Here is a 19,965-nt window from a genome sequence, read left to right on the forward strand (position 1 = left end):
CCTTTGTCACGTTGGGGATCACGTCTGTAAGCTGCTCTAATTCTGGATGTGAGCTCCCTGCACGCAGGAATGAGGGAGTGCAGGTGTAAAATTAGCTGCATTATTTATGGGCTGGCGGTTACCAGTGCTCCATCCATCGCTCTGCCTGCCCTGCTCCGTGCCAACCGCCGTCCTCCCAGCCCAGGATTAGCCTGCCATCGAACTCTGCTTATCCGGGGGGAGGTCTATGGGGAAAGGATGCCATTCCTGCGTTCAGGAATTGATCCGTATTGGGATCAGTTAAACATAGTAGCCTTTCATTCTCCATGGCACTGGCTGGGAGAGCTTCCTCCGTGATGGGACAGGTACAAACAGTGTGTTTCCAGTCACTGCCACAGCTGGGGGGAAGGTTATGTGAAGTAACACGGAAATGTTAATCAGCATTAGCTGTAGTCCACATTCCATTAACAGGAATGCTAAATGTGCTGGGATTAGGGTGGCCACAGGCTCTTTTCCTGATGTTTGGGTCTTGTGCTCCAGCTTTTCCTTACGATAAGAGTGATTGTCTTTTCCCCCCGGGTACCAACGACAGCACGTCAGGATCCAGAGCCGCTCTGAACCGGCACAGGCAGCAGTGGACACTGCCACCACGCCGCGCTGCAGGGGCTGCCTCGTGGTGCAGAAGCCTGCAGAAGGAAAGGAAAGTTCCTATCACTTGGTATTAGGCTGTTCGGTCCCTGGTCTCAATGCCTTTCACTGTCTGCTTTCTCCTGACCCGCATCTACCACGTCTTTGTAGTTAATACTGAAGTAACTCACGCTCCCCCTGTTACCATCCAGCTGCAAGCGCAGGGAGGATGTGTGCAGGGCGCGGCCTGCTCCCAGTGGCATCTGACGGGCTGGATTCCTGATGGATTCCTTACTGCAGTGATTTATTGGCGCTTCCATTCCCTTCCACCGGCCGCGCAAGGGGGAGCGGAGCGGTGCCGGGCAGGGCGCTGGCTGCAGCGGCCCCTCTTGAACTCTTGCAAGGAGGAGTTAGGGTGGAAGCTGCCCTGTTGGCAGGGCAGAGGCTGTTTTGTCGCTGGAGCTGCGATGCTCCCTCTCCACCCGAGCGAGCAAACAGGTCCCTTTGAATAACAAAGCACGAGCGAGACGAGCACTGGCGCTGGTCGGCGCGGCTGGAGTCTCTCCAGCTAAAACCAGCCCTGAATTTAGGAGTCCTAAGCCCCGAATCTAACACAGAAACCAGGGCAGCGAGCCCTTGGAGAGCCGGGGGGATGCTCGCAGGTTTACGGGGTGTCTGGGGGAGCTGGAGGAGCTCTTGACTGAGACATCGTCTGGTGTGCGCTTTGAGTGCGCCCTGCCCGTGAAGGGCAGAGGAAAGGGCTCCTTTCACAGCGGTTCTCAGGTTCTTTGGGTGCTTTGTCCTCTCCTTTGAAAGGACAAGGCAGAAAACCCTCCCTGAATAGCTCTGCCAGGGCACGTCAGGCGTTACCCAGGCACAGGTATCCCGTTGCCCGGTGCTCCGGCTGTCCCCTGCACGCTGTGGGAGGCACAGGAGCCGGGATGCTGGGGGCTGCCTGCATCCAGGGCTGCTCCGAGGCTGCGGACTGCTCTGCAGCAGCTCAGCTCCCGGATCTCAGTGCAGATTGGAGCCCAGCGTGAGCCCAAGCTCCTCTCCAGAACCCAGTCCTGCTCACAGGACACTCAGAGCCCATTCCCACTGGCCAGCGTGCAGGAGGAGGATGTATTTTGTACCGTGCACAAAGAGCACCATGAAGTGCAGGAGCTGGCAGTGCCAGTGCGAGGTGACAGCCACGCGCCAGCCCCACGGGTCACCCCAGGCACTCCTCCCTGTGTTTGTGCATCCCATCTCCCCTTCTCCTGTGCTGCTGTGGCAGGTTCTGCTGCTGCCTGAGCAGCACGAAGGATTCAAACCTGGTTCCCTGCTGACCAGACCAGATGGAGAGCGAAGTGTGGCAGAGATAATGAAGCTGTTTGGCGAGGCTGGGGGAGCTGTGTAGCGTTTCTCTGGCTTCAGGAGATGCTGCTGCTTAGGATTGTTGTGGGAAACACCATGGTTGCTATTATTATACTGCAAATCCATGCCTGGATGGTTGCTAAACTGAGACCCTGCTTGCTTTGGTCCTCATCAACCTAAAAATGAACCAAGGACCTCTCCTGTGCTGACAGGAGCTCTCAAGAGACACAGTGTGAGGCAGCTACTGAAGGTCGAGGGGCTCTGGTTTCACTGTTGATCCATTTGAGCTTAGCCAAGGCTCCGAGCTGCTGATGGTCCAGCCTGGGACATCATACAAGGACCAGAAGCTCAGGAAGAGCTTTCCCTTTGCTACTGATTCCATCACTAAAGCTTTGGAAACTGCGTTGGCGTTGCCTTGGAGCTCTGCTTTCCAGGGCAGCCAGCCAGTAAACCCAGCCCAGCGGGGACGGAGCAAGATGTGCCAGTGACAAACAGCTACTGGAGTAGCTCCTCTGGGCCAGGCTGGCTCTCCACACACAGAGCATCGTCCCCCTGCAGACCCGTCTGCAGCCCTGCTCGTGTTCAGGTGGATTTGCAAGCCCTGTTTTCCCTCTGAGACACCTTTTCTCTCTCTCTTTTCCACTGCAAATGAACCAGTTGTTAAACTGGAGTGTGGTTGCTCCCTGCTAGCCTGTTCTATCAGGAGCATGAAGGCATTTGGGGCTGGTTAAGTTCCGTTTGATCTCCACATTCCTTTAGGCTCCTTATCACTTCCCTTTATCACTTCTGTTTGTCTGTCCTCCCAGTTACCATATTTATGGTACAGCTTTATCTCTGTGACCAAACCAGTCCACTGCTTTGTCCCGCTGTTGTTATTTCACTGGGTACCACCCCAGAAGCGCTGGTGAAGGCACGGAGGTGCTGAGGTTCTCTCTGCCTGTGCTCTGAGCCAAGGCCAGGATGAAGCAGCCCCTGGGGCTCCCCATCAGCTCTCTGCAGTGAACCAGCCCACTGATGGGTGCTTGTCAGGGAGGGTTCACAGGGTGAGCTCAGGCTCTCCACGTTCCAGATGCTTGCTCCGTGGTTCTGCCTCCAGAGCCGTTCCTGAAGTGCTTTGCTGACCCTGCAGGCTCGCTCTGCACAGTGTTTGCCGTTCCACTCGCTGCCATTCCTCAGGATAATGCGGCATCTCGGAGCCCCGGACACACGCTCCTGTGCTGCTGCATTATTTGATTGAAGCTCCCACCGCTATTGCTGGTAAGCAGAAGCAGCAGCAAACCCCACTCGTGTTTGTGCTGTGGGCAACCCGAATGTAGCGGCAGTGAGTTCCTGCTGCATTGTGTGAATGTGAGGAGTTCTTGGCACGTTGCTTCACCCACTTGTTTCTAATTCCGTCCCCGCAGCGTTCACATCCTCGGGTACAAGCACGGTGCGTGGTACATGAACCCAGGCACAGCTCTGGGGTGAGAGCTGCAGTCTGTGTGACACACTGACTTGGAAACTCCGCTCCCTTATACTTGTTGCAATGTGCTGCTTAATTAATACAATTCGTCACACGGATGCTGCGGAGCACAATGCTAAACACAGGTTTACTGCTGCCTCTCAGAGCTGCTGCCCCATCACAACTGCATTTCCCTGAAAGCATATTTGCTTTCCTGCAGCAGCAGAGGTGCTTGGCAAGGCTTGGAGACCCAAGATAAGCTTTCCGTGTAAATCTTTCCTAGTGTTATTCCAAAATCTTCCCCTTAAAATGGGAACTGGAGCCCCACGGAGCCATGAAAATCAACTGAACCCCGTCCTGCAAACACGCGTGTGTGGGAAGAGCTGTTCTGCCTCAGCCTTCATCCACAGCCTGCACTTCACCCGCTCCTGCTGCCAAAGCAGCTCCCCTTCCCTTGGGGGGTTTTCTCTCAGGGTGTGTAATGACTCCATAGGACAGGCTGTTCTGTTGGCTCTCTCGGCAGCAGCCCTGGTTTCTACACCCACTTCTCACCTGATGGACAGCTTTGGAAAGCCACATCCCATCTGTTCCCGTTCCCATTGCTGCCCTCTTGGTTGCACGCAGGCTGCTCTCCATGGGCGCCGCTCTCCATGGGCGCCGCTCTCCATGGGCACTGCTCTCCATGGGCGCTGCTCTCCATGGGCGCTGCTCTCCATGGGCACTGCTCTCCATGGGCGCTGCTCTCCATGGGCACTGCTCTCCATGGGCGCCGCTCTCCATGGGCACTGCTCTCCATGGGCGCTGCTCTCCATGGGCGCTGCTCTCCATGGGCACTGCTCTCCATGGACGCTGTTCTCCATGGGCGCCGCTCTCCATGGGCACTGCTCTCCATGGGTGCCGCTCTCCATGGGCCCTGCTCCGTGCACAGAGCTGTTTCCGTGCCTGCCTGCAATAGCCGCTGGTGACACCCGGGAGCAGCCAAGTTGGCAGCCGGGCTCCTGTCAGACTTGGCTCCCCAGAGGCTGGCACTGGCTTTGTTTTCCCCTGCGCTGGGCACTGGGCCAGGCTGGGTCAGGAGCACAGTGTGTAAACCCTGGCTGCACGGAGGCTGCTGCCTCAACGTGTTTCCTCCCTGCTCCCTTTCTTGGAACCCAGAGCAAAATGGGGGTGAAAGGAGGAACACGAAAGCTTGGGCGCCGGGTTGCTGCGGCTCTGTTGTTGGATGCTTCCTGCTGCTTGCCTGTGCGTACCCACAGCTGGGTCACTGGGGAGCTGGGAGAGGAGTGCTGTGTCCGGTGGTGGAGGATGCCCTCAGAGAACAAGGCCTCGCTGTACCCATGCAGCAAAGGCTGTGACTCCTCATGGAGCAAAGAGGGATACAATTACATCGTCCTCCATGCGTGTCTGGCATGGAGATTAATTTATCTGCATGATGGAGGCAACAAGTGGTGCAGGAAGCGGCGGGGTAATTCAGGTAGGAACAGAAAGCGAGGAGCGTGTTTCCCTTTCAGTGATGCTGGGGTTTGGGTTCCACGTCCTGGCACAAAGTGACTGCTCAGTGAAACGCCTGGGGAAGGGTGACACGTTCAGGCTGATCTGCTCTGCCTGAGAACCACAGCTCGCTCAGGCTCTCCTGCAGACAGCTCTTGGTCTGTGGGAGGGTGCTCCCAGCCAGCTCCTGTGTGGCTGCAGGGAAGAGCTCCTGGAGCAGGGCAGGAGGTCCTGGAGGCACAGCTGGTATGGAAACCTGCTGCTCTGCTGTCTCATGAGCTCACAGTCGGTATCGCCCTGCTTTGAGGAGTGTGTGACCCGCTCAGCTTGGGCTGGTCTGGGACTGATTCAAATACTTCTTGATGGCGGGTAAGAGACTTGTGCAACTGCTGCTCTTCTAATGAGCAGAAAGGCTGACTTTGGCACTGTGACTCTGAAAAGCCTCCACCATGGCGAAGCCATCCTGAAGCCGTTCCTTCCCCCTATCTCACTGTACCATTTGGCTCCAATTAGCTGTCTCGACTGCTGCATGTGCAGGCCAACACCGCTGCTGTTTCAGAGGGACTTGCCAGAGATTAATTAGATCCCAGGCCTGCTAGAGACTGGGCCAGCAAATTGTGTGTGCCATGAAGTCAGTGCTGATCACAGACACTGCTGGAATAAGCACAGCCCCTGTGCTGCTGCGAGGGCAGGTCGTCACAGAAATGAAACGTTAGAGCAGATGCAGCCTGTGACAGTTTCTGGGCTACGTAAGCTGCTTGTTTAGATCAGGTTTAGCCATGGTTACTGAAAGGGCACTGAGTGGGTACCACATTGTGCAGCCCGGCTGTGCTCAGCAGCGCTCAGGCCACCCTTGGGGTGTGGATAGCACAGCCTGCTTTGTGTTGGAAGGGACCTTAAAGCTCCTCCAGCTCCAACCCCTGCCACGGGCAGGGACCCCTTCCACTGGAGCAGCTTGCTCCAAGCCCCTGTGTCCAACCTGGCCTTGAGCACTGCCAGGGATGGGGCAGCCACAGCTTCTCTGGGCACCCTGTGCCAGCGCCTCAGCACCCTCCCAGGGAAGAGCTTCTGCCTAAGAGCTCATCTCAGTCTCCCCTCGGGCAGGTTAAAGCCATTCCCCTTGGCCTGTCCCTACAGGCCCTTGGCCAAAGCCCCTCTCCAGGTTTCCTGCAGCCCCCCTTTAGGTATTGGAAGACTGTTTTAAGTCTTCCCTGATTTGGGAAGACAGTGGAACAAAGCTCCAGCAAGATCTCTAGATTTCCATGCCGTCTGCCAGCAGTGAGGTGACCTTATCTAACCACCCTCAGGTTGTGCTCTGCTGTTTGTGCCCAGGCAAAGCAGTCACAAGCCATAGCAGATCAGCCTGTATTGACTTGTCTCACAGGAGAGCTGGGAGAAAGTGTGCAGACAATGAGGCGAGAGAAGCCAAGAACCAGCAACGGAGCGACGGTGAGAGCGTACTGCAGAGTAAGCAAGGATATATCTAGCTAATAGCAGAGAGGGGATGGGACGCGGAGAGGGGTGATGTAGTGGGAACTAGATGCCAAGAATGTGAACAGCAGCAGCTTGAATCGATTTGGAGACCAAAGAGAGGAGTCTGGGGACAAAGGCTGTAGTGGATGTGTCCAGAACCAGGGACCAGTCCTGGTGCTGTGGCCAGAGGCAGAGCATGGACATGTGCGTGGACTGCAGGGCTATGGCCCTGCCTGGACTGGGCAGTCCCAGGTGGGAGATGCAGAGCGTGCTGTGGAGGCAGCGAGATGAGCTGGGATCCCTCCTGCATCTGCCTGACCTGGATGCCAGTCAAATGTGCAAGTCAGCCCCTAGTAATTTAACGTGAAACATCTTGTTCCTGCGCTGACACGTGCGGCGCTGGGGCTGGCAGATGGTGTTCCCATAGGGAGCTTGCTGCTTCAACAGCGGCAAAAACAGGGGAGGCTCCACTCTGCTTGCTTTACCCTGCACAGGGTTGGCCAGGGAGAAACACGGGGTGACTGGAACCAGCTTCCCCCACCATGCAGCCGGCAGGAGGAAGCTGGTTCCTGAGGTTGATGCTGTCCTCTTACCGCAGCCTCCAAAGAGCAGAGACCAATGTGTGATTGTCTGGGGACAGGGAACGGCTCTGGAATTGGTGAGCACTCAGAGCTGCTATGGGCAGCTCCTTGCACTGACATTATAGCGAGGAGTCACTGCTTTCCCTTGTCCTGGAGTGACTCAGGAGGAGCTTCCTTTAAACAGCATAAATACAGTGGAAGGAGGAGAAAGCTCCTGAAAGCTTGGTCCTGGGAGTTGCTATTTTATAAAGCTGAAACTTTCAGTAATGAAACGTCATTTTTAACAAACCAACTCTCTGTGACAGCTCGTTGGGCAGTGGCTCCGACCCGGACACCTCAAACCAGTCCATCTGCCCCAGGCTGTGCTGGGGCTGGGGCTCAGCTCTGCGCCTGGATTCCTGAGCGGCCACGATCAGTGTTGGCTCACGTCAGTGCAGATCCTCAGCAAGCACCCTTCGGAGGAGCTGTGCCTTGGGTGCTCTCGAGGGATCTGGTTTTCAGTTCGGCTGAAGGGAGCCCATTGCCACGGGTGGAAACAACGGGGGGGTCCTGATGCCACCCGCTCCAAGCCGCTGCTGTCCCTTTCCCCCCCCGTGTCACTGTGGTTCGTGGCTGGATTGCTGTGTCAGCAGTGACAGGCTGCCTGCATGCAGGGGTGCTGAGCGGTGTCAGCCCCTGCTCTGCTGCTGGCCCTTGGCAGCGCAGAGGCGTCCCGGGGGGAATGGAGGCGGCTCCCGGAAGGACAGAGGCTGCCGTAAGCGCGGCTCCGTGGGGAGAACCCCGCTCCCATTGCACGGCACTGAAAGCAGGAGCATCTGAAGGGCTCACCGCTGGATTTCATCCCTTTTAGGTGAGGCTAGGCTGGGGTTCGGATCCTATGGGATTTCGGTGCTTCCCGGTGCCCTGGTGTGCACGGAGTTCCGCTGTGTGCTTAAAGACAGTTCTCTCTCCCCCTAACCGGGCCATCCCTAGGGAAACCCCGGTGTCTGAGCACGCATCTTACCGGGACTGGTTAAAACGCGGGACCGTGAGCTCTGCCCGCGTTACACACCGAACGGCTCAAACCCAGCCGCAGCGAGCAGCCCCTGCGCCGTAACGGAACGGTCCCAAACCCCGCCTGACCCCAGAGCCCCCCGGCGCCGGCTGCGGGGTGAGGCAGGAGACGTTCCACAGAGGTGGGGCTGAGCAAAGCGGGCACCGAGCAGCGACCTGCCCCCCTCAGACGTTCCGTCCAGGCCAGGGACTTCCTTTCACTGCTTCAGACGCTGCCTCTGCTCCGCTCGCGGATGAACCGCCCGTTAACGGGGGGGAGGTTTGATGGCGGCGGCCCCGCCACCGCCTCCCTGGTACCCCTGAGGGGGCGCCCCCTGCCGGGTGGGCGGTCCCGCCACGCCGCTGCTGCCACACCCCCCTCAGGCGGGCTTTAAAAGGAGGAAGTCCCTCCCCTCGCTGTTCCGTCTCGTGATTGGCCACAGCACCCGCGCGGGCGGGTGGTGATTGGCTGTGGGGTCCCGGGTGGGCGGGGCCATCGGATAGGGGTGCCGCGGCGGGCCGGAGCCGCCCCGTCCCGGCCGTGGAGGCGGCGGCGGGTGCGCGTCGGGGCCGGTTCGCGGCCGCCCCCCCCCCACCCCGGGCCCCGCCATGAAGAGCCTCAAGTCCCGCCTGAAGAAGCACGAAGCGGTCATCGGGGGCAGCGCGGTGGGTGCCGGCGGGGCCGGGCCGGGGCAGCGGGGGGCAGAGTTCCACCCCCAGGGGGCTGCGGGCCCTGGGCTCCTGTGGGGGGAACGGCGGCCGGGCCCTGTGGGGATGGAGCGGAGGGGCCGGGCTCCGTGAGCGCGCAGCTCCGGGGAGGGGGTGGGCTAGGGGGGTCCCTGGGGTCCGGATGGAGCCAGCCCTGGGCAGGCGTGGAGCGGGGTCCGGGGGGTGAGGGAGGGCGGGGAGCCCTGGGTGGGCTCTGCGGGGTGCGGGGGTCGTCCCAGCGCTGGTCTGGGGGGAGAGCGTGCCCCAGCCTGGCCCCAGGCTCCTGCTCAGGCTGCCCGGAGTGCCCGGTGCCTCGGGAGCCAAGCAAACCACGTTCCGGCTGCCGTCGGCTCTGCTGTCTGGCCCGGCAGACATTAACACCTTCCCCCTACCCCGTAAGAGCCTCGGAGCCGGTGTGAGCTCCGGCTGGCAGCCTGCCCCGGGGCTTGCCGAGGTGCGTGTGCACGGCATTGCCCGGAGCTCGTTCAACATCAGCGGTTTCTGTGGCAAAATCGGAGCCATCCTCCCAGCGCACAGGAGGAGGATTTGCTTAGGAAGCTCTCAGAGTGGCTGGTGACTTTACACACCTGGGGTTTGTGAGCATCCAGTCTAAAACTGGGTCTGGGGGAGCTGCAGCCCCTGGCAGCCGGGTACTGTTGTGATGGTGCAGATGGCTGTGCCTCGTTCTCGGTGGCTTCCAAAATTCAGGGCAGTGTTAACCAGCTTTAAAGGGCTTTATTGGTTTTCTTTTTCACTTCATTCATCTCTGCCGATGGCCTCAGATGAGAGAGGTCTTTGTAACCGAAGGAAGCTGTACTCGGAAATAACTTTGTGTGGTAAATCATCTCTAATTGCGACCTCTCAGTAAATCCTTCCCTGGCAGTCTGCTGGGGCAGTTGCACTCCGAAGCTTACTGCTGTCTGCTACCCTTGCCGCTGGCTACGTAGAATAGCAGAGAAGGGCAGGTTAATATGATACACTGGCTTTTATCAGTCCTCTCTTAATATATTAGCTATCTTTGAAATCCTCCTGCACGTTTGTCTTGGATCTGAAGCTATTACTTGAATATAATAGCTCATTTGAAAGATATGTAGCTACTCAGGCTCGTAAACTGCTGACCAAACCCCTCTGACAAGATGACAGCTCCTGTGGAAGCATCACCGTGCCCAGCACTTCCCTGTGCAGGGGAGTGATTCACAAGGCTGTTATGATAATTTGTAGTGTGGAGGCTGGCGCTGGCTTATGTTATTCTTTAGCTGTCCTATACTTTAGAACTCTTTATTAGCTTAAAATAAGCTTACACTAATTAACTGTGGACAAACAGATCCCTATTTGTGTCTGAATAGGCGTGGGGATCTTTTACTTCATAGGGGAAGGCTCAACAGGCTTTCCTTTCAAAGGAGGTTTGAGCGATCTTAATACTTGTAAGGGCTGAAGGTATTTTAAAAATCTCTCTTTCAGTGGGATCCTTTAAAACAGGTTTGTTCCCATGGAACACTTCCTTAGCCTCTTTATTACTTATTTTGGTTACATGATCACTGCCTCCTCAAACACCAACTTAGAACATACTATGGGGGGGGAGACTTCACACCCATGGGTGGGTGTTAATAGTGAGGCCGAAGGGGGGTGATGGGGTCTGTGTTTGGAATTGGGGAATGGGGAAGCTGGGTCTGTGTTTGGAACTGCTGGGGAAGGAGGAGAAGCGGGTGGGAATCCTGCCAGCGGGAGCCACAGGGATCCTGCTGGAATCCAGCGTAAAAGAGTTCCCTGTTTGAGAAGTTCATCCCTCCCTCCTGTCCCCACCCAGTGCTATTTCCTGGGGGGTGGAGAGAAACTTAATCCCTTCATTGTGCCTCTGAACGTTTTCCTCCAGGTTAAGGTGGTAGTTCTGTGTCCTCGGTCTTCCAGTGGGGACCTGCGGGACATGGCTTTGCCTGTCTTGTGGTGGAGGGGAGCCACGGAAAGCGGCAGAAAATCAAAGTGATAGTTATTACCAATTCCGCAACTCTCCAGAATGTTGTGTCTGAAGATGGAATAATCTGGTTTTGCCAACTCCATCTGGCTGAGGGGGCCTGGAAAATAATCTGTGCAGCCTGTTCGGTGTCTTCAGTGCTCCGAATAGTGAGAGGAGCGTTTGTTGTTTGCAGTAGTGGGGGCTGGAAGCTTTAATATCAGGTTCTGTGGGGCACAAAGCCTTGAGGGCATGGTCCTCATGTTGGATCCGAGATGATGCCTCATGCACCAGTATTTACAAGGTAGATTTCAATTAACATGGTCCTGTTGAGGTGACCATGGCAGCGTGTGCTGCTACTGTTTCTGAGAGTCCAGAATACATGCTGAGTACATGCAGAATCCTGCCCTGTGAGGGTGCTGAGGCGCTGGCACAGGGTGCCCAGAGAAGCTGTGGCTGCCCCATCCCTGGCAGTGCTCAAGGCCAGGTTGGACACAGGGGCTTGGATCAAGCTGCTCCAGTGGAAGGGGTCTCCCTGCAGAAGTGGGGGCCTTCTGGATGGCTTGCTTGAGGATGCTGCTTGCTGTGAGATACAGGATTCCTGGCAGTGCTTTGAGCAGGGCTGAAGCTGTGTCACTGAGCAGGTTGCATCTCTCTGGAGCTGTTTGCATCCTAAGGTAAGACGTCAAAGGCAGAGCTGGTGCGAGCTCCACGCGTGCTTCCGAGATCAGCAGCACTGCCTGGAGCACCTGCAGGTAATGAGAACGAGCAGTAAAACCATGCAAGAACTTCCATCAGGCCTTTCTCCTTTGGGAAAAGTGATGTTGGGCTCTGTTTTAATTAAGAGAAACTGAACATCGTGTGTAATTAGCGGAAACCATTGTGTAAGAGACAAAGGTGGACATCTGAGCACTTGCCTTGGTATGAAGAGCTGTGGTTATTCACGTAATAGCTGAACAAGTTCTGAAGTTAAGTGGCAGATGAACAAGGTTGTGTTGTGTTTCAGTGGTGACTTTTCCTCTGTGTAAGGAGTGAAACTCTGTGGGTCGACCCAACATGCAATTAAACAGCTACTGTCAGCAGCAGAGGGGAGGTACCACCTCATTTGACCTGACTGTTTCACTAAGCGAATGGAAGGATGCTCCTTGGGTCTGAATTGGCCCCTGAATGAGCAATGCTACATCTCTGTGTACAGCAGAACAACTTAACAATGATTTGTGTGATGTGGAATACACGTTACTTCACTCCTTCAGTTAGTGGAAAATAGATGCTTGGTAACCTAGTTTTAACCAAAGATTCAAGATCACTTTTGTGTTGAGCTTCTTAAGCAAAAGACAACTTGTGCTGCTGTTTGTAAACGAGCAAGATTTCCGCGGTATTTTGTGGTTCCTCTGCCCTGGGCAAAGGCAGTGGTTTCTGTCAGCCACACCGATCACAGGGCTGTGATCCATCAGCAGGATTTTCCCAGCATCGCTGCTCTTGGCTGGAGCAGAGTTGCTCTTCCCTTCCCTGTCCCTGTGTCTGCTGAGGGCAGCCTCGGGTAACCGGATGATGCCATCTTCAGGCAACGTGGCCACAATAAGTGCCACTAATATCCAAATGGCAGGTACTAGGCTGGCTCTGGTTACTCTTCAGAGTCTGTCTGGGTTCCAGGAAGCTTTATTAAGGCTCCTGGTAATGTGTGTGTTCCTTGGCAAAACAACTTCGAGATTCATTTGCGTTTCAAGGGAATTGGTGCTTGTTTGTGTGATGTTTGTGGCTGATGTTGGAGCAACAGGAGGTCAGGCAAGGCAGTTTGAGCTCGGCAGAAGCCCTGTGCAGCAGCCTGTTTCCAGGTGCCCTGTGGTTCGCAGGCTCCCCTGACAGGGAGCATTTATCAATGCAGTTCACTTTGGAATGTAGCTATTACAAATATTTTCAAGGCGGGAGGTGCAGGAGGGCCTGTGTGCAGGTTCAATCCCCTTGCTGGTTTGGGCATAGTTCTGCAGATAAGGCTGGCGATGTGGTCTGAGTTCATCTGACCTTTTGCGCAGATACAACTTCTGTAGTACTCTGTCAGTACTTAAATATTGATATTTATCAGCAAGCAAATGCTTATGGTGTTGGAGGGGACTGGACTTGGCTCCATGGTGTCATTACTGAATGGTGACCAGACAGGGTTGAGTCAAGCTGTAACGTGGTATTCCCTCCCCCATGCATATGTGCTTGAGGCTGCTTCCTGCTCCAGGAATGGAACAGTCATGTTGTGTTTCAGCCCCCCTAACACTTTCTGCTCCTTTGTTGTTAACAAATGGAAGCAAAATCAATCGGTCCTCACCGGGGAGCCCGTAATTTCAAGCTAATGCCTGGCCTCGCTGCCCGAGGAAGGGCTGTGTGTGATCTGCCGCTTTCAATGCAGACAAAGGCAGCTGGACTCTGACCTGCTGCTGCTTTCTCCCTGCTTAAAGGGGAAGCTCATCCTCCAGGCATACTCCGGGGTCAGGGGCAGCGCTGGGCTGCAGCAGGACCTGGCCTCTGGGGCTCCCTCTTGTTTTGTGGTGAAAGCTGTGATGCTCTTGTTGCCGTAGAAGGGTGCAATGTTCTTTGGGGTGTGCAAGTCTGGCCCGTTACCTTAAGATGTACTTAACAATCTGTCTTAAGAGCAGCTGCAAAGCCACTGGCTTGTTTCCAGAGCACAGAACTCGTTCTGATTGGTTTTATTGGTGTCCAAGCCGGTCTGTATCTCAGGGCTGAGAGCTTGAGGATGGTTTATCAGAAAGGGCACTTGAATTCTGTGCTGGCAATGAGACATGAGGAGGTTGTTCAAAGCAAAGCAGAAAATACCTTCAGTTGTTTTAGCAGACTTTGCCTCCTTCAGGAGCTCTTTGACACTTCCACTGCAGTGCCTATGCTGCTGGAGTTGGTGCTGGCGGTTCTTCCTCCTAACTGTGGAAAGAGCACAAGGTTTTGCTGTTCAGTACGTGTTTCTCTTTGCAGACAGAAATGTGTTCTCTGACACGGATTTGGAGCCTTAGGACTGTTTGGCATGTCACAGGGAGAGCTAGAAGAAGATTTGAATACTCTCTTGTTAATTGGTGATTTGCTCTTGCAGGGCTGTGCTAACTTGTACTAGGGAGGGTAAGAACAGGGTGAAGTCAGCAGTGGTTGAGGTTATAGAAGGTTACTGTTTGTTTTCCTTCAGTCTGTTTGTTAGGAGTAAATTACCTGGATTAATTACAGGCTACAGTTACATTTAAAGCAGCACAACTGTTGAATGCCTTCTTGGCAGGAAGCTTTTGAGCAGTGCAGGCCCAGAGCAGCCTTAGGAAGGCTGATGGTTTTGATTGTTTTGAGCCTTGCCCACTCCACAGTGTTCAGTGACTTTTCAGGATGCAGAAGTTGCAGTAAATGAGGTGGTAACACAGCGTGCTACCTGTGGGTGAAACAAGAACCCTGCGTTGGCTCTGTTTTCCCTTATGCAGACTAAACAGTGCATCTTACTGTGCGCTTTTAAACTCCAACACGTTTGTGTGTGAGTACAGACGCGTCCTGTAACATACGGTTATAAAAGATAAAATGCCGTTCTTTCCCCAGCTGAGCTAATGCTTCCCCGGACCTGGAGCGTGCAATGCCTGTCTAGGCAGCTGCTGATAAGCCCAAGTCTATAAGGTGGATGGATATTGGCTGACGTGTGCCTGTACCACGGGGGAAGCTGCATGCGGGGAGCCCCTGTACAAGAACGGATTGGTTAGTGTAACTTAGCCTTTCATTCTGTGAGCCTGTGCACGTTTTAACTAAATCAAACCACTTCAAAAGCAGCTGTCCCAGGGTGTGTCTGTTCCGAGCACAAACGTACCCTGACCTCTGTGGAAAGAGCAGGAAAACTAAACCATGCGGGTGGAGAGATGTGCCGGGTCTGCCCTCACCCTGCTCACCTTGCTGGGTGACACGGCTATGTTTGCCGTGTCACTCTGCCTTGCCAGCGAGTGTCTCTGTAGGAAAACTGCATGAGACCTGACCTGGGAAACAATATCTTGGGATAAGGATGGGCCTAAAGTTAAGAGTTGTGTGTCTCTTCTCTGCCAAGGATGATTCTGTCTCATGGGCTTCACAGAGTTCAGAAACTGCAGCTTTCAGAGAATCCCAGGTAGAAGGGACCTCAAGGACCATCTGGTTCAGCCTTTCTAGGCAAAGCACGACCCACACTGGATGTCCCAGCTGTACCCTGTCCAGCTGAACCTCAGCAGTGTCCAGTGCTGGGGAGTCACCTCTTCCCTGGGGAGATTATTCCCGTGGCTGGTTGTTCTCATGGGGAAAACTTTTCCTCTTGTGTCAGTTGGAATATCTCCAGGAATAACTTGTGCTCGTCACCTCTCGTCTTTGCCGTGTGACCCCTTGTAAAAAGGGAGTCTTCTTTGTAGCCATCCTTTAAGTGCTGGAACATGGTGATAAGATCTCCCTGACCCTTCTTCTCAGTTTTAGAACTGTTTCCATAAATTATGGCGTTAGTGCTGTTGCCTGGAGAGCTTTTAGGACCATTCATTCGGGAGCACTTGCTGTGGGTGGTGATGGGCAGCGCATTACCAGAGCTCTTTGCTCCCGGTGATTTATGTGCTTATGTCACCGCTAATGGCATTAGAGGAGGAGGTGTCTCATTGGGGTTTCGTTAATAGGATTATGTGCTGGGCAGCAGCGCCCAGGAGCTGTGCTCACTTTCACAGGTTCATGTCAGCTTCCAGGCTGAAAGCTTTAAGAACTGCTTTGAATTCCAGCTGGTGTTTCTGAAGCGAGCTGGGTGACTGCTGAAGGTTGGCCAGGCTCTATTTAAATAAGCTCTTTATGTCGTTACTGTTGCAGCTCTGTGGGCAAAAGGCTCCGAATGAGCTATTCGGGCTGGGGTGGATGCTTCCTGAGCAATACTGTTTCAACGGCAAGTTAACTTGTCACAGTATTTTTCACCGCAACATGTAGTCCCGTGTGTCTTGGGTCCCTGGCTCTGTGTTGCTTTTTAAAGTGTATGGAGTGTATTCTCAGATGGCAGCTGCACCTCAGTGGCTGTGCTCACACTGATGAATGACTAGAAACATCTCCGCTTGGTGGCCTGAGGAGCCTTGTGAGCTCCTTTCTGGCTGCTGGGATTTCACTCTGGAGAATATTTGGGTTTAGAAGAGCTGCTGGGATTAAAGGGTGCTGGGGATTGCTTTCCAGAGGCCTTCAGGTTGGGGTCCTCCTTTGCCTGTCCTGTTTGGGCCCCCATAACCCCAGTATTCTCTTCTCTTGTGTCTTGGGATCACTACTAAAGCACTGTCCTTGCTCCGAGTTCTTTGTGGGGGACACCAGGGTGGGTGGTGTCTGTGCAGTAAGTTCTGCACACTTCAGGACACTACCCGCTCCTCTTGTGGTTGAGAGGGAGAAGATGCTTGGTAGTTTCAAGCTCAGATTCCCTAAGTATGCTGCTATGTTTATTACGGTTATAGGATATGTATTTACCAATAAACTTCAAAGGTTAACCCCACTTCTCCGGGTGTCAGCAGTGTACAAATGTGTATTTTCTGTAGCCTGTCGGAGCTACTCTTGCTGGCAGCACCCCGTGGCTTTCGCTGCCAGCCCTGGTGTGTCCTTTCACTGCTGTTGGTAGCACTAGAACATCTTGCTCAGTGAGGGCAATTAGTGGTACCAAGCATGCCCTGAGTGTAAATACCTCTGTTGGCTGTCGCTAGTGCTCTCACTGCTCTCATCTTTAAACACTTAATTGTAATGACGGGTGAGGAGCAGACTTGTTTTTGAGGGTTGTAATTTAAAGCATGTCCTATAAATGTTGAGTCTGAACTGTGCTATATAGTCAATAAACAACTGAGAGTGGTGGTTATCTGCTGCCTGCACTGGTGCTGGTGGAGAGTGTTGCTGTGCACACGGGAGGAGGATGTAGTAAGTGTGATGTGGTGGTCCAAAGATAACTGCAAGATGAGAACTGCAGGTAGATGAAGTTGACTTCTGATCTGCTAAATACCTGGTAAGGTAAGGGGTTTCAGCTTCAGAGAGCAGAAGTAGGTAATGGTTCATGCAACATATAGTAAAGATGCACAGTTCCTTACTAAAGGGTGTTGAGGATGCTAAAAGCTGACTTGGACTTGAGCAAAAACTGGGTAATAAAGCAATTCATTCAGAAATACGAAGCATGTAGGTAGAATCCCTCCAGCCCAGGGAGTTTAAATCGTTTACTGAATGCGAGGAGAGCACTGGCAGAAGTGTTCTGTGCATGTTCAGTTGATGTTCTCCCTGAGCGTGCTGGTGTGAACGTGTCTCTGCATCACTCCCGAAGGCGCTGCGGTCCCAGATGGATGCACAGAGCGCGTGCAGACACCCAGAGTATCTGCTTCATACACAGCCCTCAAACTGAGAGCGCGCCAGGTACAAGCTGATAGGAACGAGTACTGCTTTTGAGCTGAGCAGCGTGGTGCAGATGGGGTGCTCCCTTGTCTTTGGGGACCCGAAGTTGGGAAGAATTCCTGTTGAGCTGAGCTTGGAAAAAAGGTGCTCTGTCTTAACAGCAAATGAGCAATATTGGCCTTAGTTAAGCCCATGGTGTGTCTGGCAATTCAGCACTTTGAGATCTGCACTGCTGGTGTGTCTGGTGATGGTCTGGATACATAAAGGGGCTGCAGGAAAGCTGGAGAGGGGCTTGGGCCAAGGGATGTAGGGACAGGCCAAGGGGAATGGCTTGAACCTGCCCGAGGGGAGACTGAGATGAGCTCTTAGGCAGAAGCTCTTTGCTGTGAGGATGCTGAGGCGCTGGCACAGGGTGCCCAGAGAAGCTGTGGCTGCCCCATCCCTGGCAGTGTTCAAGGCCAGGTTGGACACGGGCTTGGAGCAAGCTGCTCCAGTGGAAGGGGTCCCTGCCTGTGGAAGGGGTCCCTGCCTGTGGAAGGGGTCCCTGCCTGTGGCAGGGGGCTGGAACTGGGTCAACTTTGAGGCTTCTTCCAACCCAAACCAGCCTGGGACTGTGCTCCTCAGGCAGAGTGAGTTTGTGCAAATATGAATGAATGACTTAAAGCATCTTCCCTGAGAAGATCCATTTATTGGGTCACTCCCAGTCTTGTGTGTGTGGTTTCCCTGGCTGTGCACCATGTTTCTCTTCTGCAGACTAAACAGCAGGTTGCTTGTCACTCTGACCTGGTCCTCTAAATATTGCACTGGGGAGACCTCAATTTGAATTTCCAACTTGTGAAAGCAGACTCGGCATCCTCCTCCTGTTAATCATTATGCTGTCTCGTGAATGTTTTCACAGCCTCTGTGACTCCTCTCCTAGAACATGTTGGGAGACAGACTGGCAGCAGCAGTAAACTGAAACCGGGTTCTGTTCGGATGGGTTTCAGTGCTGGAAAAGGAGGATTTCTTTTAAAGCAAAGGCATGTGTGTTTTCTAATTTAAAATCGGTTACATTTCTGTCGAAATAGGCTCATGCATTCCATCTGCTCTGCGTTGTAACTGTCTGAAGTCTGATCCCGAGTCTGCTCTCGGCTTTGTGGAATAGGAAAAAATTACTCCTGCGAGTATTTCGGTCCTCCTGTGTTATTAGTGGTGCTAAGCATGACCTTCCTTAATGTCAGTGGGCACTTAATTTGACTAACGTGTTTGTTATTTTAGAGGGAGCGTTTGCATGTCTGCAGATCATAACAACACTGTAGTACAGTTTCCTGCGTGCTTGTCTCGTTAGTTAACATGAAATCTCAATGCGTTACTCAGGGCATGAGCATGCGGGGAATGTATTAATAGCGATTGCTTTCTATATCGCTCGGCTATCAAGTACTGCGCTATCAGAAATAGATCTGGGCTGATGAGACTGCCTACGTATTGTTTACAAGATATTTCGGATCTGGGCAACATTTACTTGTGAGTCTGAGTCACTTGAGCAGTCTGTTGCAACGCAGAAACGGAGGGCGGCTCTGCCAGGGCTCTCCTGGAGCAGGCAGCTGGACCACGGAGGGCTCCATCAGCCCCTAGCCTGGGTTTCTGCAAGAGTTATGAAGTCTGAAGATGATCCTGAGGATGGGGAGAACTTGCATGGGGATCCAAGTGAAGTGAAGGATGGAGCAAGATGAATTCAGGGCAGAGGAGAGAGCACGTTTCTCAAAGCAGCCTGCTTGAACTCTGCCTCAGTGCTTTGTGAGCTGCCCTGGCTTGTAACTTGATGTGAGATAAACTGATCGCTCCTGGCAGCGGGACGCTGTGGGTTTGACGATGACTTGTTGGTTTTCTTGTGCAGCTAAAGACACAGTAGGTATCCCGGGTCTCGCGTCAGTGGCAGCAGCTTGCAACTGCACCAATGCAAAAGCTTGAGTTTTGTAACCGACAGGTTCTTTTTAATTAATGTGTAATATGTGTCTTTAACAACTTGTCCTGTGAGGAATTTTCCTTACGTGTGAGCTGGTTTGGCGGCAGGATTCGGTTTAGTACATCGTAGGAAATGGTACCATTTACTTAAATGTTGCAACCAAAGTGGGGGAAAAACCATTAAGATGATGATTTATTTAAACACTGCTCTTCTTCACCTGAAGATTTATGAAATGGGCTCAAGGAATGGCTGGTAAAGGGTTTTCTGCAGATCTGTGTGAGTTTTTGCTAGCAGGTGTGTGCTGTAGGTGTGGAATGTGGCGATCTAAACCCAGTCGCAAACATGCAGGATGCGATCCCTTCCCTCCAAGGATGCGGAATGTGTCACATGCAAAAGAATTCCGAGGGGCAGAGCTTGGTGCTCGGAATGTGCAGTTCCTAAGGTATTTAACATAAACCCGAAACCTTGCCCAAGAAGGCAGCTCGGCAGAGGAGGCTTTGGTTGAGGCTCCAGGGAGGGCTGCTTCCCTGGCACTGTGTGAGAGCAGTAACGTCATGGTGTGATGCTGCATTACACCGAGCAATCTGGCTTGGCTTTTAACCTAATGCATGTTTCTATTGATTGACAGATGGGTTCTGTACTTTGCTGGATAATGCTGGGGCTTGTAATTACGTTAGCTGTCTATTTTTACTGCTTCAGGTCACTTTTAGCACGTATTGTACTGAAAAAGTGATTACTATGGCTTCATGATTAGCGTAATCTTTCTTTATCATGAGGATGGGGAATAGGGATAATGATGGTTACAGCTCTGTTATCTGGATCATTCTAGAGGCTGGTAATGGGGTTTTGGTGCTCCTGTTTTCTGTGTCTCCTCTTTAGCCTAGCAAAGCCTGGCTCTGGTGCAAGGTGAGACCTTGCACAGCTCTGGGTTCTGTCCACTGACAACTGTCCACTTGGCATTGGCACTGTTCTTTGTGGATCTTCCAGACTTTATTATGTTAAATCCTGGAAG

General features: G+C 53.5%; 1 protein-coding gene across 1 annotated transcript in view; it reads left to right on the forward strand.

Moving 5' to 3' along the window:
* The first annotated feature begins 8,497 nt into the window (after positions 1–8,497).
* Positions 8,498–19,965, forward strand: part of UACA (uveal autoantigen with coiled-coil domains and ankyrin repeats) — a 31,641-nt gene continuing 20,173 nt past the window's right edge. The window contains exon 1 of the mRNA XM_061446499.1: positions 8,498–8,646. Coding sequence (XP_061302483.1) covers positions 8,590–8,646 — 57 coding nt within the window. The 5' untranslated portion in view covers positions 8,498–8,589. The remainder of the gene's footprint in view (positions 8,647–19,965) is intronic.

This window comes from Pezoporus flaviventris, unplaced genomic scaffold, assembly GCF_033815535.1.
Source record: "Pezoporus flaviventris isolate CSIRO_AGI_PZ_B2104156 unplaced genomic scaffold, CSIRO_AGI_Pfla_v1 ptg000006l, whole genome shotgun sequence".
Taxonomy (NCBI): domain Eukaryota; kingdom Metazoa; phylum Chordata; class Aves; order Psittaciformes; family Psittacidae; genus Pezoporus; species Pezoporus flaviventris.